General features: G+C 48.1%; 1 protein-coding gene across 2 annotated transcripts in view; it reads right to left on the reverse strand.

Moving 5' to 3' along the window:
- Positions 1-8,419: 8,419 nt before the first annotated feature.
- The window catches only part of MICALL2 (MICAL like 2), a 50,753-nt gene continuing 40,090 nt past the window's right edge, over positions 8,420-19,082 (reverse strand). For both annotated transcript variants that reach the window (XM_053364669.1, XM_053364670.1), the window contains exons 12-17: positions 18,007-18,130; positions 17,152-17,242; positions 15,938-16,011; positions 14,079-14,193; positions 11,663-11,709; positions 8,420-10,770 (exon numbers count right to left, since the gene is read on the reverse strand). In XM_053364669.1, the coding sequence (XP_053220644.1) occupies positions 10,691-10,770; positions 11,663-11,709; positions 14,079-14,193; positions 15,938-16,011; positions 17,152-17,242; positions 18,007-18,130 (531 nt within the window). In that variant the 3' untranslated portion in view covers positions 8,420-10,690. The remainder of the gene's footprint in view (positions 10,771-11,662; positions 11,710-14,078; positions 14,194-15,937; positions 16,012-17,151; positions 17,243-18,006; positions 18,131-19,082) is intronic.

The following is a 19,082-nucleotide window of genomic DNA, read 5'->3' on the forward strand; positions in this document are numbered from 1 at the left end:
GGTTGTGGCGCTCATCTCGTTTTCCTGGCTGAGGGAGCCAGCGTACAGCTTCCGGGTCATGTGGCCAGCATGACTAAGACGCTTCTGGCAAACCAGAGTGCACAGATTCACCATTTACCTTCCCGCCGGAGTGGTACCTATTTAACTACTTGCACTTTGACGTGCTTTCGAACTGCTAGGTTGGCAGGAGAAGAACCGAGCAACGGGAGCTCACCCCGTCACAGGGATTCAAACCACCGACCTCCCAATCAGCAATTCCTAGGCTCTGTGGTTTAACCCACAGCGCCACCCGCGTCCCTTACCAGATACTGTAACCCTGTGCAAATGGCAGTTCTTAGATACTCGCCCATCTATGTCTAAAGGATTTCCACACTTCAGGGGGAGATTATGATCACTGCCTAGGGTGCTAATAATAATAATAATAATAATTTTGTTATTTGTACCCTGCCCATCTGACTGGGTTGCTAGCAAGACACTCCCCTGACCCGTTTGGATGACTTAATACAGTGGTACCTTGCTTATTTAACTTATATGCAGAATTCATCATGCGAAAGGCTGGGCTAGATGAATCCCTAGCCGGAATTAAGATTGCCGGAAGAAATATCAACAACCTCAGATATGCAGATGACGCAACCTTGATGGCAGAAAGTGAGGAGGAATTAAAGAACCTTTTAATGAGGGTGAAAGAGGAGAGCGCAAAATATGGTCTGAAGCTCAACATCAAAAAAACCAAGATCATGGCCACTGGTCCCATCACCTCCTGGCAAATAGAAGGGGAAGAAATGGAGGCAGTGAGAGATTTTACTTTCTTGGGCTCCATGATCACGGCAGATGGTGACAGCAGCCACGAAATTAAAAGACGCCTGCTTCTTGGGAGAAAAGCAATGACAAACCTAGACAGCATCTTGAGAAGTAGAGACATCACCTTGCCAACAAAGGTTCGTATAGTTAAAGCTATGGTTTTCCCAGTAGTGATGTATGGAAGTGAGAGCTGGACCATAAAGAAGGCTGATCGCCGAAGAATGGATGCTTTTGAATTATGGTGCTGGAGGAGACTCTTGAGAGTCCCATGGACTGCAAGATGATCAAACCTCTCCATTCTGAAGGAAATCAGCCCTGAGTGCTCACTGGAAGGACAGATCCTGAAGCTGAGGCTCCAATACTTTGGCCACCTCATGAGAAGAGAAGACTCCCTGGAAAAGACCCTGATGTTGGGAAAGATGGAGGGCACAAGGAGAAGGGGGCGACAGAGGACGAGATGGTTGGATAGTGTTTTCGAGGTTACCAGCATGAGTTTGACCAAACTGCGGGAGGCAGTGGAAGACAGAGGTGCCTGGCGTTCTCTGGTCCATGGGATCACGAAGAGTCGGACACGACTAAACGACTAAACAACAACAACAACAACCTTGGGTTTACAGACGCTTCAGGTTACAGACTCTGCTAACCCAGAAATAGTACCTCGGGTTAAGAACTTTGCTTCAGGATGAGAACAGAAATTGTGCGACAGTGGGAGGTCCCATTTGCTGAAGTGGTACCTCAGGTTAAGAACAGTTTCAGGTTAAGAACGAACCTCCGGAAGTTCTTAACCAGAGGTACCACTGTATGTGTGCTAAGCAGGAATGCAAAAAAGAAACCAAAATAAAAAACCAAATGATTAGCAGACCTGTTTTGTAAAAAAATAAAAAATAAAAAAAGCTTGTTCAGGCAGGAAGGGGGATATGGGAAAATGCGAGAAACGGATCCCCCTTTAATCCACATGAGACGCATCTCTCTGCCAGCCTCCCCCACCCTCACGGAAGGTAGAATCCAGTGCCTGCAGCTGCAAGTACTCCAGAGTGGAAGATGGAGAGGATGGGAGGGAGGGGGAGAACAGCATCAAAATGAAGTTGTTTGCAGTGTTTGATTCCATCCCTGGAATTATTTACAGCTGCAGGCGATATGAAAGTATGTAGAGCAAGTGTCCTCATTTACATGCTAATTCATTTATACCCTCTGGATTGATTCCACCAATTCATTTTCAGCCCACTAACTCTTCCGACGTGAATTATATTATCACCTTCAGAATGGCAGCAGGAAAATACAACTTGGGGGGTGGGGTGGGGAGGAGAGAGAGGGAGAGTTGCCCCCTGACCCTTTCACTCTCCAGATCGTCAACGGAAACTGCAAGTTCAACCGTTGCAGAAGGACAGGGAGGTATGGCTGCGCGTCTGGTTTCAAAATCCTAGCCATGGTTTGGATCATCTGTGGGAGCCCAGACGATGGTTTGGAATGATATGTCAGATTAAAGGGCAGCACAGGGAGAGATCTGCAGGCTAAGCCAGAACATAAGAACATAAGGAGAGCCTGTGTGCTGGGCCCAGGGGTTAACCCGAGCAATGCGGTCTAGGTCCGGTCCCAAATCCAAGGGTTCTGCAAGGAGAGAGTCCAACAGGGCCAAGGCAGGACACGAGGCAGGAAACCAGGCAAGGTCAGACACTGGGTCTCAGGCAGGTTGCAGCAATGTTGCTCTCGCAACCTGGGCTGGGGTCCAACCGCCTTTTATCTTTGTCGAGGTAACGGCTGGTCTTCATCCTCCGGTGACTCACCTCCCTGTTTCACCCGAAGGCGAGCACTCCTCCTGCGAGTACTCAGGTCTCTCCTTCTCTCAGACCTGAGTCTCTGCAGCTCGGGAGATGTCGGTGGGTTACTAGACCCAGAGGCCGCCTCAGCCTCTCCTGACCCAACCAGTAGTGGAGCAGCTGTAAGTGATGGCCCAGCTGAAGGCAACGAGGTCATCCCTGCATCTGGAGCCAGGGCAGGCTCAGGCCCCTGACTCGGCCCAGCTGGTGCTTGTTGCAGGGGAACCTGTGCAGACTGGGGCTCTTCAGAATCAGGCCCCAGATTAGGTTCAGATGCCGTCTGAGGCAAAGGATCCGGTGCGGACTGAGTCTCCTCTGGTTCCGAGTCCGAGCCCAAGTCCCAGGCCATCACACTCTGGGTCAGGCCAATGACCTGTCCAGTCCAACACCCTGTCCTCACAGTGGCCAATCAGATTATTATTTATTATTTATTGAATGTATATACCGCCCTATAGCAGGGGGTCTAAGGGTGGTTCGCAGAATAAACAAATAAATACAGCAAAAGCACACTCTCCTCTTCTGTGGATTCCAGGAGCTGGGGCAGAGCCTTAGCCATCATGCTTAGTAGACCTTGATATTCCTCTCTTATATGAATTTGACAAATCCTCTTTTAAAGCCCTCTAGATTGGCGGCCATCACTGCCTCCTGGGTGAGTGGGATCCGTAGTTTAACGATGTGCTGTGCGACGAAAAGGCAACCTGCAGATTTTGCAAACTTCCATTTCCGTTGGTTCTGCTTAGCTCTGGTTTCAGGTGGCTAACATGAGCCCCTCGCCTAGACCCCCAAGCTCAGCTGCTGAGATGATGGTAGAAAGTTCATGAGCAATTAATAGGTCCAAGAACATACAGCTTAGGAAGCAGCGGAATAGAGTCCCACCATTTGTGCAAAGGACGCTGCTTCCAGCCGAGTCAGATCATTCGTCCGGCTAACTCAGAACTGCCTCTTCCAGCCTTCCCCAGCTTCGGGCCCTCTTGACGTTTTGGACTACAAGTCCCATCATCCCTGACCTCGGGGGCTGGTGAGAGTTGGAGCGCCACAACATCACGTCAATAGCATTAGGCTGAAGAAGGCTGGTCTACTTACATAGCAAGTCTCTTTCCAAGTAGGGACGTGGGTGGCACTGTGGTCTAAACCACCAAGCCTCAGAAGGTCGAATCCCCACCATGGGGTGAGCTTCCGTTGCTCTGTCCCAGCTCCTGACAACCTAGCAGTCTGAAAGCACGTCAAAGTGCAAGTAGATAAATAGGTACCACTCTGGCAGGAAGGAAAACAGTGTTTCTGTGCGCTCTGGTTTCTGTGCGCAAAAAGGCTATCTGTGGACAAACATCGGCTCCCTCGGCCTGAAAGCGAGATGAGCACCGCAACCCCAGAGTCGCCCATCTTTCCAAGTCCTGCAGCCAGAGATCTTTTTCTAGCTCAGTGGCAGACCACATGCTCCATTTACCAAAGATCCCAGATTCAAATTCTGGCATCTCTATGCAGCCCTGAAACAATGCATGAAGGCAGTACTAAGCTTGCCAAAACAAGGACTGATCCTTCTGAATCCATGAATCCTGCCAACGCTGGTGCCAATGCCCCCTTGCAATTAGCAACTCGCCTGGGATGAGCGCATATGACTTTCGCAGGTGCCCAGGTGGATGGCATGCTATAAACGTTGGTTCTCTTTGGTGACACACAATGATAAGAGACTCCTGGCTTTCGTGGTCCATCTTGGTGAGGCTGCGCAATAAATCTGTTTGCCCATTGATTTGCGCCTCTGATGATCTCAAGTATCCCTTTGCTAGTGAAACACAGAGCCACTTGGCAGCAGAGGGAGCTGGGGTGGGGGAGGGACAATTTCCTGTCCCTGCTTAATTCTACTTCAAAGCTCTTTGGCCAGGAAAATTGATAATGCAGTCAAGTAGAGTTTCTTTAAATGTCCTCATTTAGCTCTCGAAACTGGGCTATTGAATCCATGCAGTTCTTTGATCAAGACCGGTTAATTAAGTTATTCCCTTGATATGGGTCTTATCACTTTCACTCTAGACCTCCATCACGCCGCCACAATTTGCGTGAAGGCTTTGATATGCATCCAGTAAGCTCCTCCAACCGGCCCAGAAATCGGGAGTTTCAAGATGAGACGCCCAGTTAAGCCTTGTCAGTTTCAGACTCACATCAGTCCTGGGCTGTTGTCTGGAGGGTCTGCGAAACTTCCCAGGAGCATCGCGCAGCAGATCAAGGCCTTCTCCTGCCACAACCTCGCCAGGACAAATGCCTTTGCATCATTGGCCAAGTTGCATTTCTGCTTCTCTACTTCATTGCAGGGTGGAGACAGCAGAGAACACCCTTAGCCTGGAGAAGACTATCAATAGCTGTGATGGCTCAATGTTCTTCCTCTGCTATGCTTCTGAATACAAGTTGCCAGGATTCCCAAGTGTGGACAGCATTATTGCACCCAGGTCTTGCTGGCTGGCTTCCCACAACGGGCAACTGGTTGGCCACTGTGAGAACAGGATGCTGGACTAGATGGGCCCTTGGTCTGATCCTGCAAGGCCTGGCCAATCTGGAGGCTTTGTGTTATGTGCCAACCACATAGATGATGCCCCATGTCATCTCTTGATGTGCCAAGGCCTGAGCACATAGTCCTAGCTAACTCTTCTGGTTGGGTCTATCTCACAGTTGGATCCCCATCTCCCAACATGGCTGCCTGGGCTGCCCAGACCCTATTTTCCAGGGACAGTCCCAGATTTAAGAAGCCATCCCAGTTTCTGATCTGATCCCAGAATGTCCTGCTTTTCCTTTGTTGTTGTTTAGTCATTTAGTTGAGTCCGACTCTTCGTGACCCCATGGACCAGAGCACGCCAGGCACTTCTGTCTTCCACTGCCTCCCGCAGTTTGGTCACACTCATGTTGGTAGCTTTGAGAACACTGTCCAACCATCTCGTCCTCTGTCGTCCCCTTCTCCTTGTGCCCTCCATCTTTCCCAGCATCAAGGTCTTTTCCAGGGAGTCTTCTCTTCTCATGAGGTGGCCAAAGTATTGGAGCCTCAGCTTCAGGATCTGTCCTTCCAGTGAGCACTCAGGGCTGATTTCCTTCAGAATGGAGAGGTTTGATCTCCTTGCAGTCCATGGGACTCTCAAGAGTCTCCTCCAGCACCAGAATTCAAAAGCATCAATTCTTCAGCGATCAGCCTTCTTTATGGTCCAGCTCTCACTTCCATACATCACTACTGGGAAAACCATAGCTTTAACTATACGGACCTTTGTTGGCAAAGTGATGTCTCTCCTTTTTAAGATGCTGTCTAGGTTTGTCATTGCTTTTCTCCCAAGAAGCAGGCGTCTTTTAATTTCGTGGCTGCTGTCACCATCTGCCGTGATCATGGAGCCCAAGAAAGTAAAATCTCTCACTGCCTCCATTTCTTCCCCTTCTATTTGCCAGGAGGTGATGGGACCAGTGGCCACTGGCAAGCCAGTATCCCTGCCAAGAAAACTCCATGCTTTTCCTTAGGACATTTCTATTTTCATTGGAGAAATGTTGGAGGGTATGGAATTGGACATCCCTGGGGCTTTTCCCCCCAGCTAGAACTCACCAGAACTCAGTTCCAGCAGCTCTCAGGTGAGCACCATTGCCATCATAAGAGAACAAGAGAGGCATTCATGGTGAGGTGTGCTCCAGAACCTCTTTTTCTAGAAAAATAGCGCCGGATATCCCTATTTTCACTGGAGAAATGTTGGAGGGCTTTGCAATCAATTCCCACGGCTTTTTAAAGGCGTGTGTGTACGGCGGAGAGGTGGGGCATTAAATAGTCCCAAATAAATCATATTATTGCCGAGTCAAAATTTCCCCAAAGTTGTTTTTCTGAGAAAATGCCAGATTTTCCCTTGTCTCACCTCAAAGAACAGGCGTAGGCAACCATGGCCCTCCAGATGTTCTGGGACTACAATTCCCATCATCCCTGACCACTGGTCCTGTTAGCTAGGGGACATGGGAGTTGTAGTCCCAAATCATCTGGAGGGCCGAGGTTGCCTATGCCTGTCAAAGATTAAGGCCACTTTGCAGAATCTCTTCTGAATATTATTGTCTGTTTTTATGGTATGTCCAGCATTCCCACCCCACCATGGTTCCATCCAGTTGCAAAAGTGCAGTTGGGCAGTCAACAATTTCTGACCCTCCTTGCAATTATGGCACAAAAAAACCCTTCCAAACCCTTTTTTTTGGGGGGAGAGAAGCTCTGCTTCTGCAAATGGTGAGCCCCACTCCCCAGATATTATTAGCTGTCCCATGAATCCACTGGATGACATCGTGGAAGAACGTTGCCTCAGGAGAGTGAGGAAAATTCTCAGGGATGATTCACACCCTGGCCAACACTTCCTTGATCTCCTGCCCTCAGGCAGAAGATATAGAAGCCTGATTAGTCACACCAACAGGGTAAAGAACAGCTTCTATCCGTGGGCTGTTAGGCTGCTGAATGAAAAGATAACAACAGGGCAACTGACTTTTGGGTTTGGTGGGTGTGCGTCAGTAAACAGGGGAATTAAGACTAAGAGAGCTGAGTGGGGGGTGCTCATGTAATCTCACTGTATACAAGTTGTACAAGTGACAATAAAGGATTTCAGAAACTGTTGGGACAATCTTTCCTGGAGAAATGGGTTGAAATGATCCTCCCAATTTCTGTACGCACAAATTTGGTGGAGAATTCTCTGGGGCAGGGGGAGCCATGACTGTTTGAAATGGTCCCGCAGCACTTTAAAGGCATGGTGTCAAAAGGAGATGGGAGCCTTTCATAGGCCTTTGAGAATTAACTCTGCACAATTCCCAACCCATCTCACTTAAAAAGGGGGGGGGGGATAGATCTGCAAATTCCTGGTCTTGAGAAGGATCCTGTGGCTAAGAATAGGCCACGAAAACCTTAGCGGGCACTCCCATGAAAAATACTATGTGGTCCTATTCAAAATATTTAACTGGATTATGAGGGCATCACCCTCACCAGCGTACCTGAACTGGCCACAGAATTACTTTTTAAAAAGAAAGACGGACAATCAAAGGTCCCCCACTTTAAAAAAACAACAATATCCGCCTGTCCCCTTTTTTATTAATATTATTTACTTGCCCAAAGTCCTCTCCCTTGGCTGCCAGTATAAACACCAGGTGAAATTCAGATGAGGGAAAAGGCCACTTCTTCCCCCGAGCCACCAAAGCAAAGCCACGTTATATAAACCGGCACCGTTTAAATCATTCTCGATTTAATACAAACAAGTGCAAAAAGGAAGCCCATTGCGGGAGCAACCGGCTAGCTACATGGGCGCGCATGTTTGGATGTTGTCGTTCACATATATATATATATATATATATATATATATATATATATATATGAAAAGAACAAATTTCCCTTATTTGTTTTTTCCACCCCTCCCTTCTGTCTTTAATACAACTTCCTGAGGTTTATTTTGAAAAGAAGGAAAAGTCAACTGGTCCGTGATGCTTCGGGCAAACCGGCTTGCTGAGAGCTGCGCTGCCACCTAGTGGTTAGAAGGAAATGTTCGCAGCGAGTTGGTCTCACCACACAGAGAATCATAGAATTGTGGAATTGAAAGGGACACCAAAGGTCATCTAGTCCAACAAGCAGGCCCCCTTCCCATTCTAACTGGTGGGGTGGTGGGAGCTGCTTCTATATGGGTGCTCTGCGCCTGGTATGCATAGCCAAGCCCAATTCAGCAGCGCCCCCCCCAGTTAAAGCCACCCTCCTCTCTGCTCAACACATGAAGGGGTCTTGCGTAAGGACAGGGTGTTAAAAACAGCCAAGGCTCCCCCCCCCCGAATTTTGGGAAATGTGTGGTTTGCTGCAGGTGCCAAGAGTTGTCAAGAGGCTTCTATTCCCCTCCCCAGGGCCAGATTTAGGTTTGATGTGGCCCTAAGCTACTGAAGGTAATGGGGCCTTTTATATGTCCAGCTGTCCTTTGTCAACAACAAATCATCACTGTTTTTTGTCTTGAATATATGCTATAGGGTAATTTATGGACCTAATAGGTATGTTATGGGACACAGATGGCGCTGTGGTCTAAACCACAGAGCCTAGGGCTTGCCCATCAGAAGGTCGGCAGTTCGAATCCCCGCGACAGGGTGAGCTCCCGTTGCTCGGTCCCAGCTCCTGCCAACCTAGCAGTTCGAAAGCACGTCAAGTGCAAGTAGATAAATAGGTACCGCTCCGGTGGGAAGGTAAACGGCGTTTCCGTGAGCTGCTCTGGTTCTCCAGAAGCGGCTTAGTCATGCTGGCCACATGACCCGGAAAAACTGCGGGCAAACGCCAGCTCCCTTGGCCTATAGAGTAAGATGAGCGCACAACCTCAGAGTCATCCATGACTGGACCTAACGGTCAGGGATACTTTTACCTTTAATAGGTATCTCAAGCCATTTACCCAGGTTGCCATGCAACCGGTCCATGCAGAATGTAGGCACCCTATATATAGAAAGGAGCAAACCAGTGATATTTGTGGGAGCAGGCTAGCAGGCGGGGCCCATGACTTACATCATAGGAGCCTACACAACACAAAACACTGTTACTGTATGTAGGTTTTATTTTATTTGTTTTTTATCTTATATTTTGGAAATGTACACCCAGGGTTTTTTTTTCCTTTAATTTTTTGGGGGGGCCCAAGAGAGTGGCGGGCCCTAAGCTATAGCTTGTTTAGCTTATACATAAATGTGGCACTGCCACTCCCAGAGCTACAATTCCCAGAGTGTCTCCCTCTTCCCGGGGAAGTCTTGGAACTGTAGTTCTGGGAAGGGCTCCCAGCATCCTGAACAAACTACAATGCCCAGATTCCTTTGTGGGAAGCTTAAAAATTTAAGGGTCTATGACAGTGTTTTAAATGTATGGTGACCGTTGTTGAACCACTCTGGGAAATGTAGCGGGCGGGGGAGGGGTCCTAAGAACTCTCAGCACCCCTCAACAAACCCACAGCTCCCATAATCCTTCAGGGGAAGCCACGGCTGTTTAAAGAGGTAAGATAGTGCTTTAATGTGTGGTGTGAACCTGGCTCAGAGTGGTTTTGCAATCCTGTTGATTGTAGTCCTGTGAGGGGAATAGGGGCCTCCTAAGAGCCTTTGGCACCCTTAACAAACTACACTTCCCAGAATTCTTTGGGGGAGCCATAAGGCTTCTGGCAGCTCTGCATCCATGCCCAATTACAGTGGTACCTTGGTTCTCAAATGCCTTGGTACACAAACAACTTGGAACTCAAACACTGCAAACCCAGAAGTAAGTGCTCCAGTTTGCAAACTTAGTTTGGAAGCTGAATGTGCTCCATTTTGAGTGTTACGATTCCAAATTGAGCGCCACGCTTCCATTTTGAGTGGCGCACTGAGGTCTGTCTGTTTTTGCTATTTATTTGGGTTTTTGTTTTTGCGGCTTTTCTGTTTTGTGACTGTGTGGAACCCAGTTCAGCTACTGATTGATTGATTGATTGTGTGACTGCAATACATTGTTTATTGCTTTCATTTTATGAATCAACAGTCTCGTTAGATAGTAAAATTCATGTTAAATTGCTGGTTTAGGGGTTGTTTTTAAAAGTCTGGAACGGATTAATCCGTTCTGCATTACTTTCTTTGGGAAAGTGCGCCTTGGTTTTGGAATGCTTTGGTTTTGGAACGGACTTCCGGAACGGATTAAGATTGAGAACCAAGGCACCACTGTACTCTCTTGGTAGCAGAGGAGGGAGAAACTGGTCCTAAACAGAGTTCCTGAATTGCTCTAGGCTAGACTAGGATTCTCCAGACAGACTAGTGTACAGAGAAACACCAGCCAATGATCACATTTGCTCTCCAAATGATGCCAATGAGTCCATCAAGTTGGCTTTCAAGGCCTGTTCAGTTTGCGGATCTGGACCAGGGACACGCCATCCCTGACTGTCCATTTTTTAGGTTTTGAATAAACCCCTTGTTCGATTCTTCAGCTTCCTCTTTTCTTTTTTCTTTTCTTTTTTCGGCCAAATGGCCTTTGCTCTCCGAAAGCAGAAAACAGAAACGGAATGGCTACTCCATCACCGACAGAAAAAAGGACTCTCCATCTCTCCAAAGATACTTCACTCTTCCCCCTAGTTCTTTATCTTCAACATATGGAATAAGCCGAATTTCGTTTTCTTCTTTTCACTTTCCTGGGTGTTACGGGGCACATCTGCAGAGGGTGAGAAAAACGATACGCACCTTTGCATAACAAGAGTGTAGATGTGATTGCTCAAGGGGTGTAATAGATTATGGTGTGTAAATGCAGGAAAGGGCTCGAGACTGGTTTCCCAAGATCACCCGATTCCTCAGACCAGGAAGGTTGTTATCTATGGGAGGGACAGGCTGCATGGTGCCTGCTACAACTCCCATCATCCCTGGCTGGGGGCTGATGGGAGTTGGAGTCCAACTACACCATGTGGAGAGTACCACTCTGGGCTTCTATTGATCTAGTTTCCTCCTAGCGCCTGGACTGACTCCAGCTGCAAAAGCTGAGGATGCGAAACAGATTACAGTCATACCTCGGGTTACAGACGCTTCAGGTTGCACATTTTCGGGTTACAGACACGCTGAAACCCAGAAGTATCGGAACGGGTTACTTCCAGGTTTTGGCGATCGCACATGCGCAGAAGCGTCGAATTGCAACCCGCGCATCCGCAGACACGGCGCTGCGGGTTGCGAACGTGCCTCCTGCACGGATCATGTTCGCAGCCCGAGCGTCCACTGTATTGCTTCGGGGAAGTTGTTGCGGGAAGTTTTTGCATCTTTCTTTTGGATCTCAATATTTATGTGGAGATCGTTTAAGCAGGCTGTGTACCTTTTAATGCTTTGTTTATCGGTCATGACTACTTTTGCTTTGTGTGTAGTTATGTGATTATATGTGTGTGTGTGTTGTAAGCTGTGCCTTGAGCATGGTTTGAACTTTGGAAAGGCAGCATGCAGATAAAATGACTGATTGATATTGCTTTAAATGTGTGTTGTGAATGTGGTCCAGATCTGACCCAGCACATCTGGTCTTATCCAAGGACAAGGTTTCCCCCCCCAAAAAAAAAGATCAGGCTTACCAAGCTTCTGGATCATGGCCGCTATCACTTCATCTTCTTCAATTTCCCTGAGGAAGGAAAGACAGACAGTTGAAAGGGGGGGGGGAGAGAATGCACTCCAGATGTTTCAGCAGCTGGAACGCTATGGAGAACAGAGCACTGAGCTATGCAACTTAGATAGATGAGGACTCTTGGCTTCATAAAGGTCAGGAATGACCTTTGGCTCAGCTCAGCCAAGCCAGACCCTACCTTTCAAAGGAGCAGAGTGCTTTCTACCCTTTCAGCCCCTTCCCTCTCCCCCCTTTCTATCAAGGAAGCCATCTCCTCAAAAAACTAATCAAGGAGGCAGGGGGCAAAGAGGAGGTTGTCTACCGCCTCTCTGCATGATTCCCTACAGCAGTTGTGCCTCTTTCCAATCAGCTGTTTCCGGGATTGGCTAATTCTGCCACGTCTCTGACCATCATCAGATCATTCTTCTATCGGAGGCACAGGATGATTTGTTTCCCGGAGGAGGCTGCCCATTGTCGTCCTGCAGGAGTTCCTGTTCTGCTCATTCGTCCAAAGAGGCGAGCAGAGACTCAAGCAGAGACTCAGCAGGGACCCTCGCCTCCTCCCTGACACTCATTTGCAAGTCTTTTTCAATTGAAGCAAGCCCTTCGGTTTAACTCAGCAAAGTTTTGATTTGGTTCACAGAAAGTTTTTGGGGGGGTTGGGGGGCAGCAGGGGAGAGAAATACCAGGCTGGCAATGCAGTCTCTTCCCCACCTGCCTAGTCAGCAAGTCCTTTCAGAGCTTGGAGCAAAAAGACCTGGACCGACAAGGAAACAGCAGCCAGAAACTAAGACGGTTCCTAATTACTCCAAAAGGCTTGCCAAGGAGCCGGACCCTATGAACCTCGATTGGCAGAAGGAGCCAGTAAAGACCCACCGTGGGAGCTTGTTGGCCGTTCTCAGAAAACGCTGAGGCCAAAGAGGGCTTCCTCAACGCAGGGCCCTCTATTAAGAAGTCCTGCCTCCTTTTCCTGAAGGGGCTTCCTCTTGAGAAACAGGAAAACCAGGAACAGGGAGGCAAAAACGGAAAGAAGAGGCAGCCAACTTTGCAGCCTGTTCCACTCCTACATAGGGAAGGGAGGAACCGACAGAGCTCTGAAGCGCCAAGACTGGAGAGGATGGGAGGGGTCCGAGTTCAGCAGCAGAGCATCACCTTTGCATGTCAAAGGCCCCGAGTTCAGTTCCTGCCTTCTTACATGTGGGGAGTTATCTCCCTTAGGACTGCAAGATGCCCTGCACTGAGTCTTGGGGCCATATCTATCTCAGTTCTGTCTTCAGTGACTGGCAGTGCCCTCCAGGGGTCTTCCAGTGCCCCACCTGTCCTTAAGTCAACAACTTTTCTGTGCCAATAAAAGTCGGTTTTTGCAGCTGGCACAGTTTATGCAAACCAAGCCATGCATCTACTTGCTCTCTTTGCATACGGTTACATTGCAGAACATGGACGACCCTGCGCCAATCACCGTGATTCTCATTGTGTAATTTGTTACAGCCATTTGGAATTCTGATTCTGTCTTCTGCGGCATTAGCTACTCCTCCCAGTTTGGGGCCATCTGCAAATTTGATGATCATCCCCTTCATTCCTTACAAAGACGTTGATGTCAGGGACCGTGCAGAGGAGGGCGGCACTGAGGAAGAATGGTGGGAGCCTCCCCCTCCCCTGATCAGGATCCTGAATCTTCCCAGGAGCAGAAGGGCAGTATAGATTTGGAACAGTGGTTTGAAGAGGAACATAGTTCAGAAGGCAGAAGCTGGGAAATACTGGATGGGGAACAGTTAGGAGAAGAGACACTGGGAGATAGAGGGTTAATAGATTCACTGTCTCTGGAAAGCATTCGTCCGCTCTCCCCAAGGTCAAGAAGGGCTGAGACAGTGGCTGAACAGAAAGCAGAGGGGACAAACTCAGATTACAAGACGTAGGAGTGATGTAGATTAAGGGGGTGTAATCCTTAAATGGGAGCACCACCATTCTAGGAGATGGGTTATTTGTTCTTTCACTGTGGTCGTTGAAGTTTCTAACTGGTAAGAAGACTCCTTTTCCTTTGTTCTGCTTATCTGCTGCCCATAGATTAAGGGGGTGCAATCCTTAACTGGGAGCACCGCCATTCTAGGAGATGGGTCCTTTGTTCTCTCGCTGTGATCGTTAAAGTTTCTAACTGGTAAGAAGGCTCCTTTCCCTTTGTTCTGCTTATCTGCTGCCGGGTGGGCAGCGGACAGGGAGAAAGCCGATTCCCTGAAGTCTGACAGTTGAACAACAACGGGTCCAGGACATAACCCTACAGTACCTCACTTGTCCTTTTTTTCCAGGATGGTGAGGGATAGGCAACAGAGTCAAGGCAATGCACGACCACAACCTTCTCCCCATCCCCCGCCTGAAAGGCCTTTGCGCACCTTAGTCGGTCTTCATCCAGGTCCTCCACGATTTTATTCCGGTCATTGACCGTGGCCACATACAACGCCAGCAGCTCCTCCTCGCGGGCCTTCTCCCTGGGCGTCTTCGAGAACTCTGAGCATCAGGGGGAAGGGAAAACGGGACAGGCCATTACCATTAATTAGCTCATGAAATATCCACACAGCTGTGAGTGGGGCAGTGGCAGTGGTGGTGGGGAGGTGGCTGGCAGGGCTTGCCAAGAGGGAAGGCATGCGAAAGTCCGTCCCCATGTCCTGGATTCGAGTGGCGACAGTGACGGCAGGAGAACGGAAAAGAAAACTGAAAGGACGAATGCTCCTTCCATCAGAGGAGTGGCGAAGGGAACAGAATGAGATGAAGCTGGGAAGGAATAGAGGAAGACATGGGAGTACAGAGCAAGCCGCTGACAGTCTTGCCCCTTATTCACCCAGTAGATCTCTACCATGAGTGTCCGCTTGTTACGAGTTCCAGTCATGTTTTAAATGCATTTGCTGCTGCTGTGTTTTGAACTTTGATTTTCTGTTTACCTTATGTGTAAATCGCCTTGAGGTGGTGCTTTAGAAGGAGGTTAATAAATTAGTTGTAATAAATAATAATTTTATAATAAATTTATCACCTGTCCTTGACCCCAAGCTCCCAAGACATTATAACATGGGTAGGCAACCTAAGGCACAGGGGCCGGATCCGGCCCAATCACCTTCTAAATCCAGCCCGCAGACAGTCTGGAAATCAGCGTGTTTTTACATGAGCGGAATGTGTCCTTTTATTTAAAATGCATCTCTGGGTTATTTGTGGGGCATAGGAATTTGTTCATTTCCCCCCAAAAAATATAGTCTGGCCCCCCACAAGGTCTGAGGGACAGTGGACCTGGTGTTCCTGGCAAAATGTGCAGGCAACTTGTAGCTTCCATGAGAGTTTGGTTCCCCTGCTCTCCATATATGTATGTATCGCCTGAGCTCTGTGAGTGCAGCTTTCGTGTTTGAGGACAGGGACATTCGCAAGGAAACCAAAACGCTTGTTTACAAAGCTATTGTACTACCAACCTTACTATATGCTTGTGAAACATGGACCACTTATAAACGCCATCTCCAACTCCTTGAAAGATTCCATCAATGGTGTGTCCGAAAAATCTTACATATCACTTGGGAAGACAGGTGAACTAATGCCAGTGTACTGGAAGAAGCAAAGATCACCAGTGTTGAAGCACTGATTCTTCAACATCAACTCTGTTGGACTGGCCATGTTGTGCGGATGCCTGATGATCGTCTTCCAAAGCAACTACTCTATTCTGAACTTAAAAATGGAAAGCGTAATGTTGGTGGTCAACAAAAGAGGTTTAAAGACTGTCTCAAGGCAAATCTTAAAAAATGTAGAATAAATATCGACAGTTGGGAAAAACTGGCCTGCAAGTGCTCCAGTTGGAGAACAGCCTTTACCAAAGGTGTTGTCGACTTTGAAGACACTCAAACTCAGAATGCAAGGGAGAAACGTGCTAAGAGGAAGGCACATTTGGCAAACCCTCACCGTGATCAACTCCCGCCCGGAAACCTATGTCTCCACTGTGGAAGGACGTGTGGATCCAGAACTGACCTCCACAGTCACTTATGGACTCATTGTTAAGATTGTGTTGATGGAAGACAATTTTACTTGGCTACGAGTGATCGCCAAAGAAGAAGAAGATGTATGTATGTATGTATGTATGTATGTATGTATGTATGTATCTTTCACCTGCACAAAGTGAAAGCAGCACAAGACGCGAGTCACCTGTAGTGGATCAGAGGAAAGGGAAAGGGGAGGGGGAAACACTTTCTTTAAAAAGAGTCTCTAGAGAAAGGCCCACCAGATTTGCTCATGAGGCTCCTTAGCTCGCTCTCAATGTCCCACTGCTTTTCCTCCAGCTTCTGTTGGTTCATCCTGTCGGTTTCCAAAGAAATGAAGGGGAGGAAGGTTAGCGAGAAATGATATCAAGCATCAAAACAACTTGGCCACGATCAAGAAATTTTGCCCATGGTATGACTATTTTCCACCTTCCCATTTCGACTCTCTTGCACCCTATCTGTGTCACCTAGCACCCCCCTCCCCTTCAAGTTCCTCAAGTTCTCCCCCTCCTCATTTTATCCTCACAGCAACCCTGTGAAGTGGGTTAGGCTGAGAGGCAGAGACTGGCCCCCAAAGTGAGTCCCTCCATGACTGATGGGAGGATTTGAACCCGGTCTCTTCCTGGTCCTAGCCCAACACTTAAGCCACTAACAGCACAATGGCTCTTTAAACTTCTTTTTGTGCTTTCCATTGCATGGTTTTTAATGTGCAATTGTTCTAAGCCACTCTAGTCCTTCTTGTTTTCATTTTTTTTTAGTAAAGAGCAGTATGTGAATACGGTTATAAACACAACAATAATCTGCCAGATATGAAAAATCCAGCAGAGGGGAGGATATCAGCTGACAGGCCAAATACCATCTTTGCAGCCACTTTCCCATCACCCCCCACCCCGCCCCTGCTGAGAAATGGGCAAACTTTTCCAGACCTTAGCTGCGATCCTGCATTGCAGGGGGCTGGACTGGATGACCCTGTTAGAATTCCTGCTCCGTGATTGCAGTCATGGGATTGTTATCTTTCACATGATGTAATATGTTTTGACTCCACAGAGTGGGAAGTGACAGAGACAGGATGTTTGTGTTACTGTGTTCCGTGAAGTGGGACTGTTGTCCTTTGTTCTTTCTCTTTGCTGTCTGATGCTAGAGAGAGAGGGAGCCATGTTGCAGTGCTCCGTGTGTGTTTATATGTAAATAAAGTAGATTAGCCAAAATGCTGAGTTGCTGAGGTCTGTCACGCAAACTCTGCGGATCCCTAAGTGTGCCGGTGTTGGTTGGCATTGGTCGCTGTGATGTTCGGGCTGAAGAAAGCTTATGAAGCTCCTGAACGAAAGACCAGGAGGGAGGGAACATGCCAGTTGGGCTTGGTCTCTCTGCCAGGGTCCTACTTGAGCGTAGGCTGAACTCCTGACAGACCCCTGGGTGCCCCTCCACGATTCTGCAATTCTCCGGCTTCACCTACTTGTGCATCAGCTCAGACTCCCGCCGCAGTAGCAGCTGCTTCTCGTGGATCAGCTTGAACCATTCCACCATCAAGGCATCCTCGCTCTCATCTGCGCACACAAGACCAAAGAAACCTCTGAGCTCTTCATTTTGGAGGCTGCCAGAGGTTTGATAAACTCTGACTTGCGGGAATATAGAAATCTTAGAACTAAGCCAATTGGGGCTTGAATGGGGGAGACATCTCGGACCCCCCCAAACAAACCATGGGCAGCGTCCCGAAGGAAAAGCTTCCAGCATTTCATATACAGTGGTGCCTTGGTTCTCAAACTTAATCCGTTCCGCAAGTCCGTTCCAAAACCAAAGTGTTCCTAAACCAAGGCACGCTTTCACATAGAGAGCAATGCAAAACGGATTAATCCGTTCCAGACTTTTAAAAACAACCCCAAAAACAGCAATTTAACATGAATTTTACTATCTAACAAGACCATTGATCTGTACAATGAAAGCAATAAACAATGTACTGCAGTCACACAATCAATCAGTAGCTGAACTGGGTTCCACACAGTCACACACACTCAAAAAGCCACAAAAACAAAAGCCCAAATAAATAGCAAAAACAGACAGACACTCAAAACAGAAGTGCGGCACTCAAATCGGAAGCGTAACACTCAAAACTGAGCATGTTCGGCTTCCGGAAAAAGTTCGCAAACTGGAAAACTTACTTCCGGGTTTGCAGTGTTTGGGTTCCAAGTTGTTTGAGTACCAAGGCATTTGAGAACCAAGGTACCACTGTATCCCATACCAAGAATAACTAATCCCACAGCGGGGGACTGCAGTCGCCTCTCCGCCCCAAAGACACCTGGACCCGCCTCACCTCCCTCACAGTTCCTCAGCTGCTTCTCCATCTCCACCCCTTTGAGCTCCAGCTTGTCCAAATCCTTCTCGATCTGCCGGACTTCCTTCTGGATTTTCTCCTCAGGGATATAGTCTGGGTGGCGCTGAAATGAAAAAAAAAATAGCCGTACTTTATCCTGAACGTCATAGGACAATATAATCCTTACCGTTAAGGAGGGACCTCGAAGCAGAATCATCCGGTTCTGTTCCTCCACATTATCCTCGCAGAACTGCAGAGCTGTAAGGGACCCCCAAGGGACATGGGTGGCGCTGTGGGTTAAACCACAGAGCCTTGGGCTTGCCGATCAGAAGGTCGGCAGTTCGAATCCCCGTGATGGGGTGAGCTCCCATTGCTCGGTCCCTGCTCCTGCCAACCTAGCAGTTTGAAAGCACGTCAAAGTGCAAGTAGATAAATAGGTACCACTCTGGCAGGAAGGTAAACGGCGTTTCCGTGCGCTGCTCTGGTTTGCCAGAAGCGGCTTAGTCATGCTGGCCACATGACCCGGAAGCTGTACGCCGGCTCCCTCGGCCAATAAAGCGAGATGAGCGCCGCAACCCCAGAGTCGGCCACGACTGGACCTAATGGTCAGGGGTCCCTTTACCTTTACCTAAGGGACTCTCAAGGGAAATCTAGTCCAACCCCGCTGCAAGAAGCACAGCTCGAGAATCCCTGGCAATTGGCCGCCTGTCCTGTGTTCGAAAACCTCCAGTAAAGGAGAGTTTGCCACCTTCTGTTCCACACAACGACCCTGTGAGGTAGGTCGGGCTGAGAAACGGTACCGACGAAAGAAGAATAGCCGACAAAATTAATGGACTACGCAGAACTGGATAAAATGATAGGAAGGATTCGAAACCTGCAGGACCAGAGATTTACAGAAGATTGGAGGAAATATACGAACTATTTGAAGAGCAACTGTAATCAACAAATTACGCTAATAGGACTACAAGAAGTTTTGTAAGGAGAAATATATGAAATATTGCAAAGAAGAGAGACATTAGTTATGGTATTTAAATGTAATAGTGAAAGTAAAAAATGTAAATTAAGTGAAAAGATTG

The sequence above is a fragment of the Podarcis raffonei genome, chromosome 14, assembly GCF_027172205.1.
Source record: "Podarcis raffonei isolate rPodRaf1 chromosome 14, rPodRaf1.pri, whole genome shotgun sequence".
NCBI lineage: Eukaryota > Metazoa > Chordata > Lepidosauria > Squamata > Lacertidae > Podarcis > Podarcis raffonei.